This window comes from Oncorhynchus mykiss, chromosome 20 (genome assembly GCF_057628025.1).
Source record: "Oncorhynchus mykiss isolate SJ-2025 chromosome 20, ASM5762802v1, whole genome shotgun sequence".
Taxonomy (NCBI): Eukaryota; Metazoa; Chordata; class Actinopteri; order Salmoniformes; family Salmonidae; genus Oncorhynchus; species Oncorhynchus mykiss.
The window spans coordinates 3,474,304-3,495,224 of record NC_143041.1 but is presented as its reverse complement, the minus strand read 5'-3'; the positions used below and the strand labels follow the sequence as shown (position 1 = coordinate 3,495,224).

At 44.2% G+C, this 20,921-nt stretch overlaps 1 protein-coding gene across 2 annotated transcripts in view; it reads right to left on the bottom strand.

The window, feature by feature from the left end:
• Positions 1–20,921, bottom strand: part of LOC110498718 (calpain-15) — a 109,547-nt gene that overhangs the window by 34,235 nt on the left and 54,391 nt on the right. For both annotated transcript variants that reach the window (XM_036955590.2, XM_036955589.2), the window contains exon 3: positions 6,096–6,304. In XM_036955590.2, the coding sequence (XP_036811485.2) occupies positions 6,096–6,304 (209 nt within the window). The remainder of the gene's footprint in view (positions 1–6,095; positions 6,305–20,921) is intronic.

Here is a 20,921-nt window from a genome sequence, read left to right as displayed (position 1 = left end):
TACTAGTCTGTTCCCTATCAGATGACAACAATCTCACCCACCTTCTGACACTACTAGTCTGTTCCCTATCAGATGACAACAATCTCACCCACCTTCCTACACTACTAGTCTGTTCCCTATCAGATGACCTTCTGACACTACTAGTCTGTTCCCTATCAGATAACAACAATCTCACCCACCTTCCTACACTACTAGTCTGTTCCCTATCAGATGACAACAATCTCACCCACCTTCCTACACTACTAGTCTGTTCCCTATCAGATGACCTTCCGACACTACTAGTCTGTTCCCTATCAGATAACAACAATCTCACCCACCTTCCTACACTACTAGTCTGTTCCCTATCAGATGACAACAATCTCACCCACCTTCCTACACTACTAGTCTGTTCCCTATCAGATGACCTTCTGACACTACTAGTCTGTTCCCTATCAGATGACAACAATCTCACCCACCTTCTGACACTACTAGTCTGTTCCCTATCAGATGACAACAATCTCACCCACCTTCTGACACTACTAGTCTGTTCCTTTTCAGATGATCAGCAGGAGAAGTATACATCGCTGCTGCGTGCTTTGAACGATGAGTTTTCTCATCGTTTTGAGGATTTCAAAGTGTTGGAAAATGACATGCTGTTGGTTTCCTCTCCTTTCACCTTCAATGTGGATAACGCTCCCACTGACCTGCAACTTGAGCTTATCCATCTTCAGTCTGATGCAGTGATTGGAGAACTATTCAAAACAATGTCACTGATGAGGTTATATGCATCTCTCAATGAACAACATTTTCACGCTCAGAATATGTTTGTACTGTTTGGGTCAACCTATGTATGTGAACTGACATTTTCAGTGATGAAATATAACAAGTCAAGGCACAGATCCTCTCTTACTGACTCTCACCTCTCAGTAATCCTGCGCATAGCGACGTCAGAAACCATACCTGACTTCGCTACTCTTGTCAATGCCCATCAGAGACTTCACTCCTCACACGGATTGAGTAGTTTAAATGTAATGTTGAGCTCTCTCTCTTGTGGTTTTGTGCATACCCGTTAACAAGAGTTCTGTCCATGGTGCTGAATGCACAGTGTACATTTCCCTCCATGTAGTTCATTGCGTGTTTAATAATTAAAATACCTACCAAAAGGAGAACATGGATGTGGTTTATTTCTGTGCATGTTAAACAAGTAAAATAAGTGGCATATCTGGATATGATTTACAGTAGATATATCTGTCAACACAGTCATACACATGATGTATAACCCTGTAATATGATTCTGGCACGCGATGGCAAAAATATATTCTAATTTGGCCCTCCATGGAAAATAATTGCCTGCTCTAGATGGAGGTTCGGGGAAGCTGACAATCTCTTTGCAAATCTCTCCTTCCTAGTGCAAAGCTCCATTTATTTGAGGCCTTACTCAACACCTTACTGAACAAGCACCTGGCCACATGACCTGAGATGTTTGTGTGAGAATGTGTGTGTGTGTGTGTGAGCATGCGTGCAATCGTTTGTGTGTTCTCGAGATAGAGAATCTGTCTCGAGAGAGGTTCTGGATGATTTTCTAGTATCATCTCAACGAGACGTTTTCAATAATAACTCAATCCCCCAGTCTGCTCCGGCGCTAGAGCTAGACAAGCAGGGCCATCCCCATGTAAATCAAATCAATGCAAATCAGATAAAAAAATAATAAAATCTAAATCCAATTACTTTGGTCGCAGCGATGGAACGCCGGACAATGACGGGTCATGTTTCTAGCTTCTCCGGCCACTCAAGGGCGAGCGAGAGAGGGGAAATGTGATTGGACATGGTTGCGTGGCTGGGGATGTGTAACGTGGACTGCAAATGTGACTGGGGTGTGATTCAGGATGGGAATTGGTTTACCTCCTGAAGTGAGAGAGAAAGGGTGTGTGGAGGGGGCTCTGGGGAGGGTTATTTTTGATAAGCGTGCGTGTGCGTGTGTGTATAGGGATGACTACAAGGCCCAAGGACACCCAAAACAAGTACATGGAGAAAACTGTCTGTGTCCAGACCTACATTCCTCTGAATAATCCTCTGAATAATCCCCCAGTCAGGTGATGTATCAGTACATATGGCCGCCTCACCCCTCCCCTCTCACTTTCTCTTTCTTTCTCTCCCCAGTTAGTTCTTGGTTTATTCTCTCTGTTCCTATCTATCTCTCTCTCTCTCTCTTAAACCTTGGCCTACAATGGTCGTGCCCCGCGGAAATCTGATTAACATAATACGGGGAAAGCTGCCGTTACCGTCAATATCACTCGCCAACGTGCAATCATTGGACAATAAACTAGACAAGGTACGATCACGAATATCCTACCAACGGGACATCAAAAACTGTAATATCCTATGTTTCACGGAATCGTGGCTGAATGATGACATAGATATTCAGCTAGCGGGATATATGCTGTACCGGCAAGATAGAACAGCACGACGAGGGGGGCTGTCTGTGCATATTTGTAAACAGATGGTGCACGAAATGTTAGGAAGTCTCTAGACTTTGCTCACCTGAAGTAGAGTATATTGTGATAAATTGCAGGCCACACTATTTGCCTAGAGAGTTTTCAGCTATACTTTTCGTGGCTGTTTATTTTAGACAGATGCTGGCACTAAGACCAAACTCAGTCAGCTGTATAAGGAAATAAGCAAACAGGAAACCACTCACCCAGAGGCGGCACTCCTAGTGGCCAGAGACTTTAATGCAGGGAAACTTAAATCAGTTCTACCAAATTTATATCAACATGTTAAATGTGCAACCAGAGGGAAAACATTTCTAGATCACCTGTACTCCGCACACAGAGACGCGTACAAAGCTCTTCCTCGCCCTCCATTTGGTAAATCCGACCACAACTCTATCCTCCTGATTCCTGCTTACAAGCAAAAATTAAAGCAGGACGCACCAGTGACTTAGTCAATAAGAAAGTAGATGTTACCTACAGGACTGTTTTGCTATCACAGACTGGAATATGTTCCGGAATTCTTCCGATGGCATTGAGGAGTACACCACATCAGTCACTGGCTTTATCAATAAGTGCATCGAGGACGTCGTCTCCACAGTGACTGTACGTACATATCCCAACCAGAAGCCATGGATTACAGGCAACATTCGCACTGAGCTAAAGGTTAGAGCTGATGCTTTCAAGGTACGGACTCTAACCCGGAAGCTTATAAGAAATGCAACTATTCGCTGCGACGAACCATCAAACAGGCAAAGCGTCAATACAGGGCTAAAATTTAATCATACTACACCAGCTCCGACGCTTGTCTTGTGTGGCAGATCTTGCAAACTATTACAGACTACAAAGGGAAGGACAGCCACGAGCTGCCCAGTGACACAAGCCAGACGAGCTAAATCACTTCTATGCTCGATTTGAGGCCAGCAACACTGAGGCATGCATGAGAACACCAGTTGTTCCGGACGACTGTGTGATCACGCTCTCCGTAGCCGACATGAGTAAGACCTTTAAACAGGTCAACATTCACAAGGCTGCGAGGGCAGACGGATTACCAGGACGTGTGCTCTGGGTATGTGCTGACAAACTGGCAGGTGTCTTCACTGACATTGTCAACATATCCCTAATTGAGTCTGTAACACTAACATGTTTCAAGCAGACCACCATAGTCCCTGTGCCCAAGAACACAAAGGCAACCTGCCTAAATGACTACAGCCCGTAGCCATGAAGTGCTTTGAAAGGCTGGTCATGGCTCACATCAACACCATTATCCCAGAAACCCTAGATCCACTCCAATTTGCATACCGCCCATACAAATCCACAGATGATGGACAAAAGGAACATCTATGTGAGAATGCTATTCATTGACTACAGCTCAGCGTTCAACACTATAGTACCCTCAAACCTCACCACTAAACTAAGGATTGTGAGACTAAACACCTCCCTCTGCAACTGGATCCAGGACTTCCTGACCGGCTGCCCCCAGTTGGTGAGGGTAGGTAGCAACACATCTGCCATGCTGATCCTCAACATTGGAGCCCCCCAGGGGTGCGTGCTCAGTCCCCTCCTGTTCACCCACAACTGCATGGCCAGGCACGACTCCAAAACCATCATTAAGTTTGCAGACGACACAACAGTGGTAGGCCTGATCCCAGACAACGACGAGACAGCCTATAGGGAGGAGGTTAGAGACCTGGCCATGTGGTGCCAGAATAACGACCTATCCCTCAACGTAACCAAGACTAAGGAGATTATTGTGGACTACAGGAAAAGGAGGACCGAGCACGCCCACATTCTCATCGACGGGGCTGTAGTGGAGCAGGTGAGAGCTTCAAGTTCCTTGGTGTCCACATCACCAACAAACTAGAATGGTCTAAACACAGCAAGACAGTCGTGAAGAGGGCACGACAAAGCCTATTCCCCCTCAGGAAACTAAACAGATTTGGCATGGGTCCTGAGATCCTCAAAAGGTTCTACAGCTGCCTGGTAAGGCAATTGCTCGGCCTCCGACCACAAGGTACTATAAAGGGTAGTGCGTACGGCCCAGTACATCACTGGGGCTAAGCTGCCTGCCATTCAGGACCTCTACACCAGGTTGTGTCAGAGGAAGGCCCTAAAAATTGTCAAAGACTGCAGCTACCCCAGTCATAGACTGTTCTCTCTACTACCACATGGCAAGCGGTACCGGACTGCCAAGACTAGGACAAAAAGGCTTCTCAACAGTTTTTACCCAGGTAATCAAATTGTTAGTTTACACATACAGGTAATCAAATGGCTACCCGGACTATCTGCATTGTGTGCTCCCCCCAACCCCTCTTTTACGCTGCTGCTAGTCTCTGTTTATCATATATATAGTCACTTTAACTATACATTAATGTACATACTACCTCTATCAGCCCGACTAACCGGTGCCTGTATATAACCTCTGTACTGTATATAGCCTCTCTACTGTATATAACCTCGCTACTGTATATAGCTTCGCTGTTGTTATTTCTCCACTGTCTCTTTACTGTTGCTTTTATTTCTTTACTTACCTATTGTTCATCTAATACAGGCTCTAACCAATAGTGCAAAAAAGGTAAGTAAGCATTTCACTGTAAGATCTACACCTGTTGTATTCGGTGCACGGGACAAATAAACTTTGATTTGATATAGATGTGTTTTTTTTGCATTGGCTGCGTCTCAATCCACCGCATCCGCTGATATAGCACCCTTCTGCTTATGGGTGAAAGGTGGCAGAGCTAGACAGGTGTTTGTCAGACAATGACACATCCCCAAATTCGGTCTTCTCACAAAAATGTCTGTAGCCTACAAACTATTGTGACCACTCTCACTGAGACTCTCATGAACACGATGCTCTCCGTTTTTCACTAGGGCACAAGACTCATCTGAAGGTCCCTGGTACCAATTTATAAACAATATGGAAGTATTTCCTTGATCTTTCTTATACTGTATCTCAGATATAGGGCAGACACTTCAGAACAAAATGATCTTAGATTTTGTTTTGGAGACTGTGTTATTCAATGCATTTCTAATGGCTAATAAGCCATAAAGCCAAATTCAATGTCTCATCCCCAAAAAATACCTTAGGGTCTTAAAATGTTTAATCAAATTATCCTTGGTATGCCCATCTTAAAACAATTCCCCCCGGCTTAGACTCTAGAGGGTTAAACTCCCCCTTTCCCTCTCTACCTGTCTCTCCCCCCTCCCACCTTCTCCCTTCTCTATCTGCTTTAGGCCCAGAGAGTACATCTATAGTCACTGCTCAATGATAAACTACACGGGCCACCAATATGCTGTTATTCCCCCTGACCTTTAAGACAAGCGATGAGAGATCCCCTCTCATATGCAGAGTGGAGCTGGTTTATTCATTTAGAAACACATTAGGAATAGTCCGGGGAGGACGGAGACAAACACTGTGTCTAAGAAGCACTGCAGGCACACTGAACATGCATGCCACGTGGATACATTTCTACACAAAAGCCACAGACACAAAAGCATGAACACACGCTGCTTAAGGTAGGTTGTACACAGTTTGGTACCCACACAGACACATGCACGCGGACGCACGCACACATAGCTAAGCTACAGATACTACGACACTGCACACGTTCAGTGACGACAACTCACCAACAGTTTCCCAGCAGGCCTTGCAAGATGTCCGAAGGCCGCGGGGTGCGGAAGACGGACCATTTGACGCCCCGGTCCTTGAAGTTGTTGCAGTTGATCTCGTGGGGGCGGAGCCACTTTTTGATTCGCTGCTGTACGCTGTCACCCTCGGGGAAGCCCACGGAACACGGACCTGGGGGGAAGCTGTCGTCTACGAAGTTCACCACATTCTAAAAGAACGAGAGATATAAAACTCTGAGACAGAGGATTCATAACAGTCCAGCTGAGAAACAGTCAGAGATCAGTAGTGTCTGATGAAGTAAGTTACTGCCCTGGCACAAAACATTTGCTTGGAGAGGAGAAGGCTGAACAAGTGTAACATCATACTGGCATAAAGACTAGTCGAAACAAGACTAAGTCACCACACTGAGAGAAAATGTGTATGTTGGCTGCACTCTGGAAATCCCACAATATATTGTAAATACAGTATGTGTAAACTAACAACATGTCAAATAGCCTCAACATGACACTATCAGGGATCTAAGGTTAGGCCTATAAGCCATTACAGACGCTAGCCTCCAGATTTCTGTCTGATGTCTGTGTTAAACGAATGATGATACATTTGGAGCCCTGCAGGCCACTGTAGGAGTCACGGGATGCTGAGACAAAGCACAAGGACAACCACCGGCACTGAGTGGTCGCGCGGCTCAAGGAGCCTCCCCCTGCTGCTAACACATTAAGACGCACACGCAGCATGGAATGTGCTGTCCTAACATATATCAAAACGCATCTCCCGAGATCAAGAAGACGGCACACTGAATTACACCGTGACGCTTCTGAACACACTGACCTGCGCTCCCTGTGAAGAACTATCAAGCGCTCACTTAGGCTAAACATGGCCTCTTTGAAACACACACAAAAAATGTCTACTTCAACATAACAGTTTGCATTTAGGCGAACTGACCTACAGTACACAACCTATGTGTCACACTTTATCACTGCCAAAACCCTGTTTGACAAACCTGAGAGCACACATACAAAGACTAGTCTATCCTATTTCCTCTGCTCACTGGTGGCAGCAGTTGGATCCCGCATCCTGAACCAGTGGAAAGTACTGTAACCCGGCGTCGCACAGCCGGTGGAGGAAAATTCATTCGTCACCCTACACAAAAGCCACTTCTGTCGCCCTCGACACTGTGCCAGACATCGGCAGCAGTACTTTGGCCCCTGTCCCCATTTCCCATCATGCTCCAGCAGATTTAGCCCCACCGGGGGCTATCAGTGACTCACTGGCTCAAAAGCCACACGCCGACAGCTCAGGACCTCACAGAGACGGTAGGGTAGAAGAACTTGGATAAACCTGTATGAGGAGCGTGTCCCCGAAATCAAAGGCAAACGAGGACGAAGCACCATCATGACCCGTGTAAAAATAGGACAGACTGCCACAGCAAGTCAAACAGACAAGACACAAACAGTCACATGCAGCTTTAGTGTCCCTTCACCTAATCTCGCCAGGTCCAGCTGTTTGTTGTGAGGGCGACAGTGTAACACAGTGCTGGTCTGACTGACCGTCTGACTGTCTCCGATGGAACTGTGTTGGGTAATTCTCAAGGCTGGGCCAATGCCTGAGAGCACTCACAGTTCATGGCTAGACTATTCTGGCTAACAAAACAAACAGCACTCCAGCTGTCTGAGTCTCTATAGAAACCTGAATCAATACGGGGATGTTTTAATGCAGAGAGGGAGTGACTGGCACTCCCTGCAACCCAGTTCGACGCTACAGTCAACCTATTGATCGTGGTAACAGTAGTGATGGATGGCTATTGAGCCGACGTGACATTGGCACACTGCCGTCACATAAAAAGAGCACCGATAACAGCGTCATTTACAGTGGCTTATTGTAAAACATGAGCCACTATGACCAGTTAAATCGTGTGGCGGTGGAAATTTGTCCAAGTGAAAAGTGGTGGTTTGCCTTGTCGCTGTTGCTTTCAATTACCATCCACATGTAGGCCTACTGTGTGAATTGTGCTGTTATATAGCCTCGGCTGTTTAATGGAAAATAGAAGGGACTAGAAGAATATGTGATGTTGTCAACAGGAAACAATGAATATGTTCAGTTTACTCTGTATTTGGTGGTAGTCGAGAAACAATGTTTTCACCACACGGGGCTTTACAGGTTAGAAAGAACGCCAACACGCCTCAGTGTCGTTCCCCTGTATTAAATCGTACAGTGGATGGGCACACTTGGGGCTATTTCTTTATTGCTTAAAACCTGAAGTAGTAGACCATGGAGGGATATTGTCTATGAGGATTGTTGCCTTTGTCCTTAAACTATCTATCTATCTAAATACCATCTTTGCTGCACTCTCATATAGCTTCCGTTCTTGATCTCCTTGTCTGTGACTGAAATGGCTAGATAGGAGATATGCCTCCACAACATTGTACTCATCTAAGCTCTCTTATCTTTGACCAAGAAGGACACAAGACCACATCAGGAAATCCAAGACGAACCGTTACATTCTGTAGAGTGGCTTTGGAGTGGTGTGTGGTCTGTGGCACTCTGTGCATGCCAACTGGGCATGTGGTAGTCCTATCGTTTATATACCGGAGGAAGTATTTTATCATCTTGTGTTAGGCTGAGGCAGTCATGAGGCACCCTAGGGGAGATAAATGCACTGCATGGACAGAGTGTGCTTAGCCGACGTCACCCTCCATAAACTGAGATGTGCCGCTCCATGCTCCCGCTGATTACATTCGCTTTAGGGAAGTGGATAATTGCTGTTACCCTACTCCCCCGTTTCTAAAAATAGAATGGCCCGTGTTCACCACAGTGTGCACATGGGTAGTGCCACAGCAACAGAGGAAAGGTGGGGAGTTATGGTGCACGGGGGAATAGAAGTGAGAGGAGGAAGAGGAGGTTTATGATCATGGGAGTGAGGGACGAGAAAGAACATATGAAGGAATACAGTTTAAGTCAGAAGTTTACATACACCTTAGCCAAATACATTTAAACTCAGTTGTTCACAATTCCAGACATTTAATCCCAGCAAAAATTCCCTGTCTTAGGTCAGTTAGGATCACCAATTTATTTTAAGAATGTGAAATGTCAGAATAATAGCAGAGAAAATTAATTATTTCAGCTTTTATTTCTTTCATCACATTCCCAGTGGGTCAGAAGTTTACATACACTCAATTAGTATTTGGTAGTGTTGCCTTTAAATTGTTTAACTTGGGTCAAACGTTTCGGTAGACTTCCACAAGCTTCCCACAATAAATTAGGAGGAATGGGTCAAAACTCACCTGACAGAACTGGTGTAACTGAGTCAGGTTTGTAGGCCTCCTTGCTCGCACACGCTTTTCCAGTTCTGCCCACAAATGTTAGGGCATGGGCAACTTTGTTGTCCTTAAGCCATTTTGCCACAACTTTGGAAGAATGCTTGGGGTCATTGTCCATTTGGAAGACCCATTTGCGACCAAGCTTTAACTTCCTGACTGATGTCTTGAGATGTTGCTTCAATATTTCCACGTACTTTTCCTCCCTCATGATGCCATGTATTTTGTGAAGTGCACCAGTCCCTCCTGCAGCAAAATACCCTCACAACATGATGCTGCCACTCCCGTGCTTCACAGTTGGGATGGTGTTCTTCGGCTTGCAATCTTCCCCCTTTTTCCTCCAAACATAACGATGGTCATTATGGCCAAACAGTTCTATTTTTGTTTCATCAGACCAGAGGACATTTCTCCAAAAAATACGATCTTTGTCCCCATGTGCATTTGCAAACCATAGTCTGGCTTTTTTATGGGGGTTTAGGAGCAGTGGCTTCTTCCTTGCTGAGCGACCTTTCAGGTTATGTCAATATAGGACTAGTTTTACTGTGGATATAGATACTTTTGTACCTGTTTCCTCCAGCATCCTCACAAGGTCCTTTGCTGTTGTTCTGGGAATGATTTGCACTTTTCGCACCGAAGTACGTTCATCTCTAGGAGACAGAACGCGTCTCCTTCCTGAGTGGTATGACGGCTGCGTGGTCCCATGGTGTTTATACTTGCGTACTATTGTTTATACAGATGAACGTGGTACCTTCAGGCATTTGGAAATTGCTCCCAAGGATGAACCAGACTGGTGGAGGTCTACAATTTTTATCTTGGCTGATTTCTTTTGATTTTCCCATGATGTCAATTAAAGAGGCACTGATTTTGAACGTAGGCCTTGATATACATCCACAGGTACACTACCAATTGACTCAAATAATGTCAATAGCCTATCCGAAGCTTCTTAAGCCATGACATCATTTTCTGGAATTTTCCAAGCTGTTTATAGGCACAGTCAACTTAGTGTATGTAAACTTCTGACCCACTGGAATTGTGATACAGTGAGTTATAAGTGAAATAATCTGTCTGTAAAAAATTGTTGGAAAAATGACTTGTGTCATGCACAAAGTAGATGTCCTAACTGACTTGCCAAAACTATAGTTTGTTCACAAGAAATTTGTGGAGTGGTTGAAAAATGAGTTTCAATGACTCCAACCTAAGTGAATGTAAACTTCCGACTTCAGCTGTACATTTGCCTAATTGCTCCAGAGGAAGAGAGGATCTCTCTAACATCCTTCCTCTATAGCCTGCTTCCCACACACGCTTCCAAAGGTGAACCTGCAACTCACAGAGTAGCATTTGACATGAATAATGCAAGGTAGAGCCAATGTTTTTGCATGATGAACACGATACCCTGAAATGTGTGAGCGACTATGTTGCAGTTTCAATTTCCCCCCCATTTTCTTGCTTATACATGAGACGATTTAGGCCTAGGTAAACTGGTAAACACCGAAATGCCGATTCAATGGTGCCGACAGCCCCCTCCTGTACTCTCTGTTCACCCATTACTGCGTGGCCATGCACGCCTCCAACTCAATCATCAAGTTTGCAGACGACACAAGGGTAGTGGGCTTGATTACCAACAACGACTAGACAGCCTACAGGGAGGAGATGAGGGCACTCGGAGTGTGGTGTCAGGAAAACAACCTCTCACTTACCGTCAACTATGGAGATGGTTGTGAACTTCAGGGAACAGCAGAGGGAGCACCTTCCCATCCACATCGACGGGACAGTTGTGTAGAAGGAGGAAAGTTTTAGGTTCCTCGGCGTACACATCACCGACAAACTGAAAAGGTCCACCACACAGATAGTGTGGTGAAGAAGGCACAACAGCGCCTCTTCAACCTCAGGAGGCTGAAGAAATTTGGCTTGTCACTTAAAACCCTCCAAACTTTTACAGATGCACAATTGACAGTATCCTGTCGGGCCATACCACCACCTGGTATGGCAACTGCACCGCTCTCAAGACCAAGGCTCTCCAGAGGGTGGTGCGGTCTGCACAACGCATCACCGGGGGCAAACTACCTTTCCTCCAGGACACCTACAGCACCCGTTGTCACAGGAAGGCCAAAAAGATAATCAAGGACAACAACCACCCGAGCCACTGCCTGTTCACCCCGCTACCATCCAGTCGAGGTCAGTACAGGTGCATCAAAGCAGGGACCGAGAGACAAAGAAACAGCTTATATCTCAAGGCCATTGACTGTTAAACAGCCATCACTAACACAGAGAGGCTGCTGCCTACATACAGACTCAAATCATTGGCCACTTATAGAAATGGATCACTAGCCACTTTAAATAATGCCATTTTAATAATATTTACATATCTTACATTACTCATCTCATATGTATATACTGTATTTCATACCATATATTTATTTACATGTACATATTCGTATTCCTTCCCTTTACATTTGTGTGTATAAGGTAGTTGCTGTGGAATTGTTAGATTACTTGTTAGATATTACTGCACTGTCGGAATTAGAAGCACAAGCATGTCGCTACACTCGCAATAACATCTGCTAACCATGTGTATGTGACCCATAACATTTGATTTGATCTTGAAAAAGTTCAAAAGTGAGCTAGCAACAGATGCTGCCATCTTACCCCTCTTTTGTGGGGGTCGTTCCATGTCATTTCATCAGCCATGACACCTACCATCTCAGATTGTTCTGAAATCCTTTCTGTAGTTAGAAACAGATGAGATTAGCATTCCTGAAACATTATTTTGTTCAAATATAATTTGATCTGAGTAATTATTTGATCTGAGTAATTAAGCTAAATGACTGCACACAAATTGGGCAGTCATTTAATTTAATTTATAGGATTCATTTAATATTCAAAAAATATAGTACCTGACATTTGATTTGGAGCAAACTTTTTTATAACACTAGCTAGGTTTCTATCGAAATGGCGACATATCACGTGAATATTCTAAAATCTGCAAGTATCGATCGTCATGTCACCAGGATCAGACACTCAATATTTATTGAAAAGGAGCATCAAGATCACTGTGCACTTTCACCACCCTGTGAAGTTCATAAGTTATTTCATCTGTAGCCGAATAAACACTGCAATAAACTCTATGGTTTCCCGAGTCGTAGTGGGAGGATCACACACACCATATCACTGTCAACTGCGTTTATTTTCAGCAAACTTAACATGTGTAAATATTTGTATAAACATAAACAAGATTCAACAGCTGAGACATAAACTGAACAAGTTCCACAGACATGTGACTAACAGAAATTGAATAATGTGTCCCTGAACAAAGGGGGGGGGGGGGGGGGGGGTCAAAATCAAAAGTAACAGTCGGTATCTGGTGTGGCCACCATCTGCATTAAGTACTGCAGTGCATCTCCTCCTCATGGACTGCACCAGATTTGCCAGTTCTTGCTGTGAGATGTTACCCCACTCTTCCACCAAGGCACCTGCAAGTTCCAGGGCATTTCTGGGGGGAATGGCCCTAGCCCTCCCAGACGTGCTCAATGGGATTGAGATCTGGGCTCTTTGTTGGCCATGGAAGAGAAGAAGTTCCCAGACATTTCTGGGGGGAATGGCCCTAGCCCTCCCAGACGTGCTCAATGGGATTGAGATCTGGGCTCTTTGTTGGCCATGGAAGAGAAGAAGTTCCCAGACATTTCTGGGGGGAATGGCCCTAGCCCTCCCAGACGTGCTCAATGGGATTGAGATCTGGGCTCTTTGTTGGCCATGGAAGACACTGACATTCCTGTCTTGCAGGAAATCACGCACAGAACGAGCAGTATGGCTGGTGACATTGTCATGCTGGAGGGTCATGTCAGGATGAGCCTGCAGGAAGGGTACCACATGAGGCAGGATGTCTTCCCTGTAATGCACAGCATTGAGTTTGCCTGCAATGACAACAAGGTCATTCCGATGATGCTGTGACACACCGCCCCAGACCATGGCGGACCCTCCACCTCGATCCCGCGCTCCAGAGTACAGGCCTCAATGTAGGCCTCATTCCTTCAACGATAAACGCGAATCCGATCATCACCCCTGGTGAGAGAAAACTGCGACTCGTCAGTGAAGAGCACTTTTTTGCCAGTCCTGTCTGGTCCAGCGACGGTGGGTTTGTGCCCATAGGCAACGTTGTTGCCAGTGATGTCTGGTGAGGACCTGCCTTACAACAGGCCTACAAGCCCTCAGTCCAGCCTCTCTCAGACTATTGCGGACAGTCTGGGCACTGATGGAGGGATTGTGCATTCCTGGTGTAACTCAGGCAGTTGTTGTTGCCATCCTGCACCTGTCCTGCAGGTGTGATGTTCGGATGTACCGATCCTGTGCAGGTGTTGTTACACGTGGTCTGCCACTGCGAGGACGATCAGCTGTCCGTCCTGTCTCCCTGTAGCGCTGTCTTTGGTGTCTCACAGTACGGACATTGCAATTTATTGCCCTGGCCACATATGCAGTCCTCATGCCTCCTTGCAGCATGCCTAAGGCACTTTCACACAGATGAGCAGGGTCCCTGGGCATCTTTCTTTTTGGTGTTTTTCAGAGTCAGTAGAAAGGCCTCTTTAGTGTCCAAAGTTTTCATAACTGTGACCTTAATTGCCTACCGTCTGTAAGCGGTTAGTGTCTTAACGACTGTTCCACAGGTGCATGTTCATTATTGTTCATGCTTCACTGAACACGCATGGGAAACAGTGTTTGAACCCTTTACAATGAAGATCTGTGAAGTTATTTGGATTTTTATGAATTATCTTTGAAAGACAGGGTCCAGAAAAAGGGAAGTTTCTTTTTTAGCTGAGTTTACATCCTGATATTACTGGATTCTGACCACTAGATGGGGCTGTTCCTGCTATTAGTTTTTTTTATGATCTCCCCCTCCCCTCAATTTTTGAGGGATAGTCCACCCAAATTTCAAAATGCCAAATTGGTTTCCTTAGCTTGTAAGCAGTTTATGGACCAAGTATAACAGCAACCCATCCAAAGATGGAACCTATATTAGTATTTTCACGCTTCACATCCAAATCATCGATAAGTAACAATACTTTTTTTTAAATTACTTTAGGACAGTGGTATTCAAAGTTATTTGAAGGTTATTTATTGATTTGAAAATTAGGTTTGTGTCATTAGATTTGGCGTGGGGTTGTGAGAAATTATAGGAGAAAGAAAATTGGGTCCACAGAAATTCAGGAGGAAAAAAATGGGGTGCCCACTGAAACATTTCCAAAACCACTCCTTTAGGACAGTTTGGACATGAAGTGTCAAAATGCTAATATAGGTTCCATTGACTTGCATTGGATTTGTGCCACAAATGGTAAAATGAAAAAAATGGACAACCAAACCAAAGCATGGATTGCTGTCATACCTTGTTCATAGACTGCTTAAACCAATACCCCTTGGGTTGTGCCATGGCGGAGATCTTTGTGGGCTATACTCAGCCTTGTCTCAGGATGGTAAGTTGGTGGTTGAAGATATCCCCCCTCCCCCTAGTGGTGTGGGGGCTGTGCTTTGGCAAAGTGGGTGGGGTTATATCCTTCCTGTTTGGCCCTGTCCGGGGGTGTCCTCGGACGGGGCCACAGTGTCTCCTGACCCCTCCTGTCTCAGCCTCCAGTATTTATGCTGCAGTAGTTTATGTGTCGGGGGGCTAGGGTCAGTTTGTTATATCTGGAGTACTTCTCCTGTCCTATTCGGTGTCCTGGGTGAATCTAAGTGTGCGTTCTCTAATTCTCTCCTTCTCTCTTTCTTTCTCTCTCTCGGAGGACCTGAGCCCTAGGACCATGCCCCAGGACTACCTGACATGATGACTCCTTGCTGTCCCCAGTCCACCAGGCCGTACTGCTGCTCCTGTTTCAACTGTTCTGCCTTATTATTATTGGACCATGCTGATCATTTATGAACATTTGAACATCTTGGCCATTTTCTGTTATAATCTTCACCCGGCACAGCCAGAAGAGGACTGGCCACCCCACATAGCCTGGTTCCTCTCTAGGTTTCTTCCTAGGTTTTGGCCTTTCTAGAGAGTTTTTCCTAGCCACCGTGCTTCTACACCTGCATTGCTTGCTGTTTGGGGTTTTAGGCTGGGTTTCTGTACAGCACTGAGATATCAGCTGATGTACGAAGGGCTATATAAATACATTTGATTTTATTTGATATCATATTTTGTATTTTATTATTTAAAATAAATCACCTATTTGCAGGAACAACACCAGAATCTAGTGGTCAGACAGAATATATACTATATACTCGTTGGGGTGGGTTTGGCGTGGGGTGTGGGGGTTCGTGGGTCGCTTTTTACCATTTCTTTGGATTCCTCACTTTAAAAAAAAAAAAAAAAAAATGGGCCAAAATCATGTTAGGTACTATATTTTTGAAAATGATGAATCCTATACATAAAAAAAATGGCTGCAATCAATTACACTGAACATATGACTTTCTGAGTTACAGTTCATATATCAGTCAATTGAAATAAATCATTAGGCCCTAATCTATGAATTTCACATGACTGGGAATACAGATGTGGTCACAGATCAATCAATCAAATGTATTTATATAGCCCTTCGTACATCAGCTGATATCTCAAAGTGCTTTACAGAAACCCAGCCTAAAACCCCAAACAGCAAGCAATGCAGGTGTAGAAGCACGGTGGCTAGGAAAAACTCCCTAGAAAGATATAAATATTTTTTTAAGTAGGGGCGTGGAAGTTGCTGGATATTGGCGGGAACTGGTACTCGCTGCTATACATGTCGATCCAGATAATCTGGTGAGTATGCAGGCCATGGAAGAACTGGGACATTTTCAGCTTCCAGGAATTGTGTACAGCTCCTTGTGACATGGGGCTGTGCATTATCATGCTGAAACATGAGGTGATGGCAGCGGATGAATGGCACGACAATGGGCCTCAGGATCTTGTCACAGGATCTCTGTGCATTCAAATTGCCATCGATAAAATGAAATTGTGTTCATCGTCCGTAGCTTATTCTTGCTCATACCATAACCCCACTGCCACAATGGGGCACTCTGTTCACAACGTTGACATTAGCAAACCACTCGCCCACACGACGCCATAAGTCTTTCATCTTCCTGGAAGAGTTGTAACCGGGATTCATCCGTGAGAGAAAACTCCTCCGGTGTGCAAGTGGCCATCGAAGGTGAGCTTTTGCCCACTGAAGTTGGTTACAAAGCCGAACTGTAGTCAGGTCAAGACCCTGGTGAGGACAACGGCCACACAGATGAGCTTCCTTGAGATGGTTTCTGACAGTTTGTAAAGAAATTCTTTGGTTGTGCAAACCAGTTTCATTAGTTGTCCGGGTGACTGGTCTCAGACGATTCCACAGGTGGAGGTCCTGGGCTGACGTGGTTACATGTGGTCTGAAGTAGAGGTCGACCGATTAATCGGAATGGCCGATTAATTAGGGCCGATTTCAAGTTTTCATAACAATCGGAAATCGGTATTTTTGGGCACCGATTTGCCAATTATTTTTTTATAGCCTTATTTAACTTGGCAAGTCAGTTAAGAACGCATTCTTATTTTCAATGACGGCCTAGGAACGGTGGGTTAACTGCCTTGTTCAGGGGCAGAACGACAGATTTCCACCATGTCAGCTCGGGGGATCCAAACTTGCAACAGTTAGTCCAACGCAATAACGACCTGCCTCTCTCTCGTTGCACTCCACAAGGAGACTGGCTGTTACGCGAATGCAGTAAGCCAAGGTAAGTTGCTAGCTAGCATTAAACTTATCTTATAAAAAACAATCAATCATAATCATAAGTTAACTACACATGGTTGATGATATTACTAGATATTATCTAGCGTGTCCTGCAGTGCATATAATCTGACTGAGCATACATGCATACAAGTATCTAAGTATCTGACTGAGCGGTGGTAGGCAGAAGCAGGCGCGTAAACATTCGTTCAAACAGCACTTTTGTGCGTTTTGCCAGCAGCTCTACGTTGAGCGTCAAGCATTGCGCTGTTTATGACTTCAAGCCTATCAACTCCCGAGATGAGGCTGGTGTAACCGAAGTGAAATAGCTAGCTAGTTAGTGTGCGCTAATAGCGTTTCAAACATCACTCGCTCTGAGCCTTGTAGTAGTTGTTCCCCTTGCTCTGCATGGGTAATGCTGCTTGGATGGTGGCTGTTGTCGTTGTGTTGCTGGTTCGAGCCCAGGTAGGAGCGAGGGGAGGGACGGAAGCTATACTGTTACACTGGCAATACTAAAGTGCCTATAAGAACATCCAATAGTCAAAGGTTAATGAAATACAAATGGTATAGAGGGAAATAGTCCTGTCATTCCTATAATAACTACAACCTAAAACTTCTTACCTGGGAATATTAAAGACTCATGTTAAAAGGAACCACCAGCTATCATATGTTCTCATGTTCTGAGCAAGGAACTTAAACGTTAGCTTTCTTACATAGAACATATTGCACTTTTACTTTCTTCAACACTTTGTTTTTGCATTATTTAAACCAAATTGAACATGTTTCATTATTTACTTGAGGCTGAATTGATTTTATTGATGTATTATATTAAGTTAAAAGAAGTGTTCATTTAGTATTGTTGTAATTGTCATTATTACAAATAAATAAATAAAGATTGTCAGATTAAAATCAGTATCGGATTTTTGGTCCTCCAATAATCGGTATCGGCGTTGAAAAATCATAATCGGTCAACCTCTAGTCTGCGGGTGTGAGTCTAGTCGGAGGCACTGCCACATTCTCTAAAACGACGTTGGAGGTGGCTTATGGTAGAGAAATTAAAATTAAAATCTCTGGCAATAGCTCTGGTGGACATTCCTGCAGTCAGAATGCCAATTGCACACTCCCTCAAAACTTGAGAGACCTGTGGCATTGTGTTGTGTTATAAAACTGCACATCTTAGAGTTGCCTTTTACTGTCCCAAGCACAAGGTGCACCTGTGTAATGACCATGCTGTTTCATCAGCTTCTTGATATGCCACACCTGTCAGATGGATGGATTATCTTGGCAAAGGTGAAATGCTCACTAACAGGGATGTAAACAAATTTGTGCACGAAATTTGAGAGAAATTAGCTTTTTGTGAGTATGATTTACTGGGATATTTTATTTTAGCTCATGAAACATGAGACCAACACTTTACATGTTTTACCCCCTTTCTCTCCCAATTTCATCACTGCAACTCCCCAACGAGTTCGGGAGAAGCAAAGGTCGAGTGATGCATGGTCTGAAACATGACCCGCCAAACCACGCTGCTTAACACCCGCACACTTAACTCGGAAGCCAGCTGCACCAATGTGTCGGATGAAACACCGTAGTCAGCCTGCGGGCACCCGACCCACCACAAGGAGTCGCTAGAGCACGATGAGCCAAGTAAAGCCCCCCCGGCCAAACCCTCCCCTAACCCGGACGACACTAGGCCAAGTGTGCGCCGCCCTAAGGGACTCCCGGTCACGGCCGGTTGTGACACAGCCTGGGATCGAACCCCATCATGGGAACCCCGTCATTTTCCCCATCGTGTGAAATCCATAGTTTTGGGCCTATTTAATTGATTTCAATTGACTGATTTCCTCATTTGAACTGTAATTCAGTAAAATCATTGAAACTGTTGCCTGTTGTGTTTATATTTTTGTTCAGTATTGTTAGGTCCTAAATAACAGAGTAAGACATTTGACGGACACCATAAAAGCTCCAACCAAGTTCATTCCCCCAAAGGATTAAACATCTGAACAGACAACGAACATATTCACACACTTTAACCCTTTCTCATATGCTGAGCCCCTCCTTACACATCTGAACAGCCAATTCCCCTTTGTTGCCAGACAGAACATTAGTGATATATGTTCTTCCTCACTTCATCTGACCTGACCTCTGCCAAAATTCCTCACTCCTCCCCAACTCACGGCTGCCATGGTGACTTGTATCAGACTCTATCAGACAGAGTCTCTTCTCCTCCCATAAGATCCCTGATGGTTAACAATAACATATCCTGACATAATGTAAACGCTATACATTACCCTCTCTCCCTCAGTAACATATCCTGACATAATGTAAACGCTTTACATTACCCTCTCTCCATCAGTAACATATCCTGACATAATGTAAACGCTATACATTACCTTCTCTCCCTCAGTGACATATCCTGACATAATGTAAACACTATACATTACCCTCTCTCCCTCAGTGACATGTTCTGACATAATGTAAACACTATACATTACCCTCTCTGTATCAGTGACATATCCTGACAAAATGTAAACGTTATACATTACCCTCTCTCCCTCAGTAACATATCCTGACATAATGTAAACGCTATACATTACCCTCTCTCCCTCAGTAACATATCCTGACATAATGTAAACATTATACATTACCCTCTCTCCCTCAATAACATATCCTGACATAATGTAAACGCTATACATTACCCTCTCTGTATCAGTGACATATCCTGATATAATGTAAACGCTATACATTACCCTCTCTCCCTCAGTGACATATCCTGACATAATGTAAACGCTATACATTACCCTCTCTCCCTCAGTAACATATCCTGACATAATGTAAACGCTATACATTACCCTCACTGTATCAGGCTGTGTCTCTTCTCCTCCCATAGGATCCCTGATGGTTAACAATAACATATCCTGACATAATGTAAACGCTATACATTACCCTCTCTGTATCAGTGACATATCCTGATATAATGTAAACACTATACATTACCCTCTCTCCCTCAGTAACATATCCTGACATAATGTAAACGCTATACATTACCCTCTCTCCCTCAGTAACATATCCTGACATAATGTAAACGTTATACATTACCCTCTCTCCCTCAGTAACATATCCTGACATAATGTAAACATTATACATTACCCTCTCTCCCTCAGTAACATTTTCTGACATAATGTAAACGCTATACATTACCCTCTCTGTATCAGTAACATATCCTGACATAATGTAAACGCTATACATTACCCTCTCTCCCTCAGTGACATATCCTGATATAATGTAAACGCTATACATTACCCTCTCTGTATCAGTGACATATCCTGATATAATGTAAACGCTATACATTACCCTCTCTCCCTCAGTAACATATCCTGACATAATGTAAAAGCTATACATTACCCTCTCTGTATCAGACTGTGTCTCTTCTCCTCCCATAGGATCCCTGATGGTTAACAATAACATATCCTGACATAATGTAAACGCTATACATTACCCTCTCTGTATCAGTGACATATCCTGATATAATGTAAACGCTATACATTACCCTCTCTGTATCAGTAACATATCCTGACATAATGTAAACATTATACATTACCCTCTCTCCCTCAGTAACATTTTCTGACATAATGTAAACGCTATACATTACCCTCTCTCAGTGACATATCCTGACATAATGTAAACGCTATACATTACCCTCTCTCCCTCAGTAACATATTCTGACATAATGTAAACGCTATACATTACCCTCTCTCCCTCAGTAACATATCCTGACATAATGTAAACATTATACATT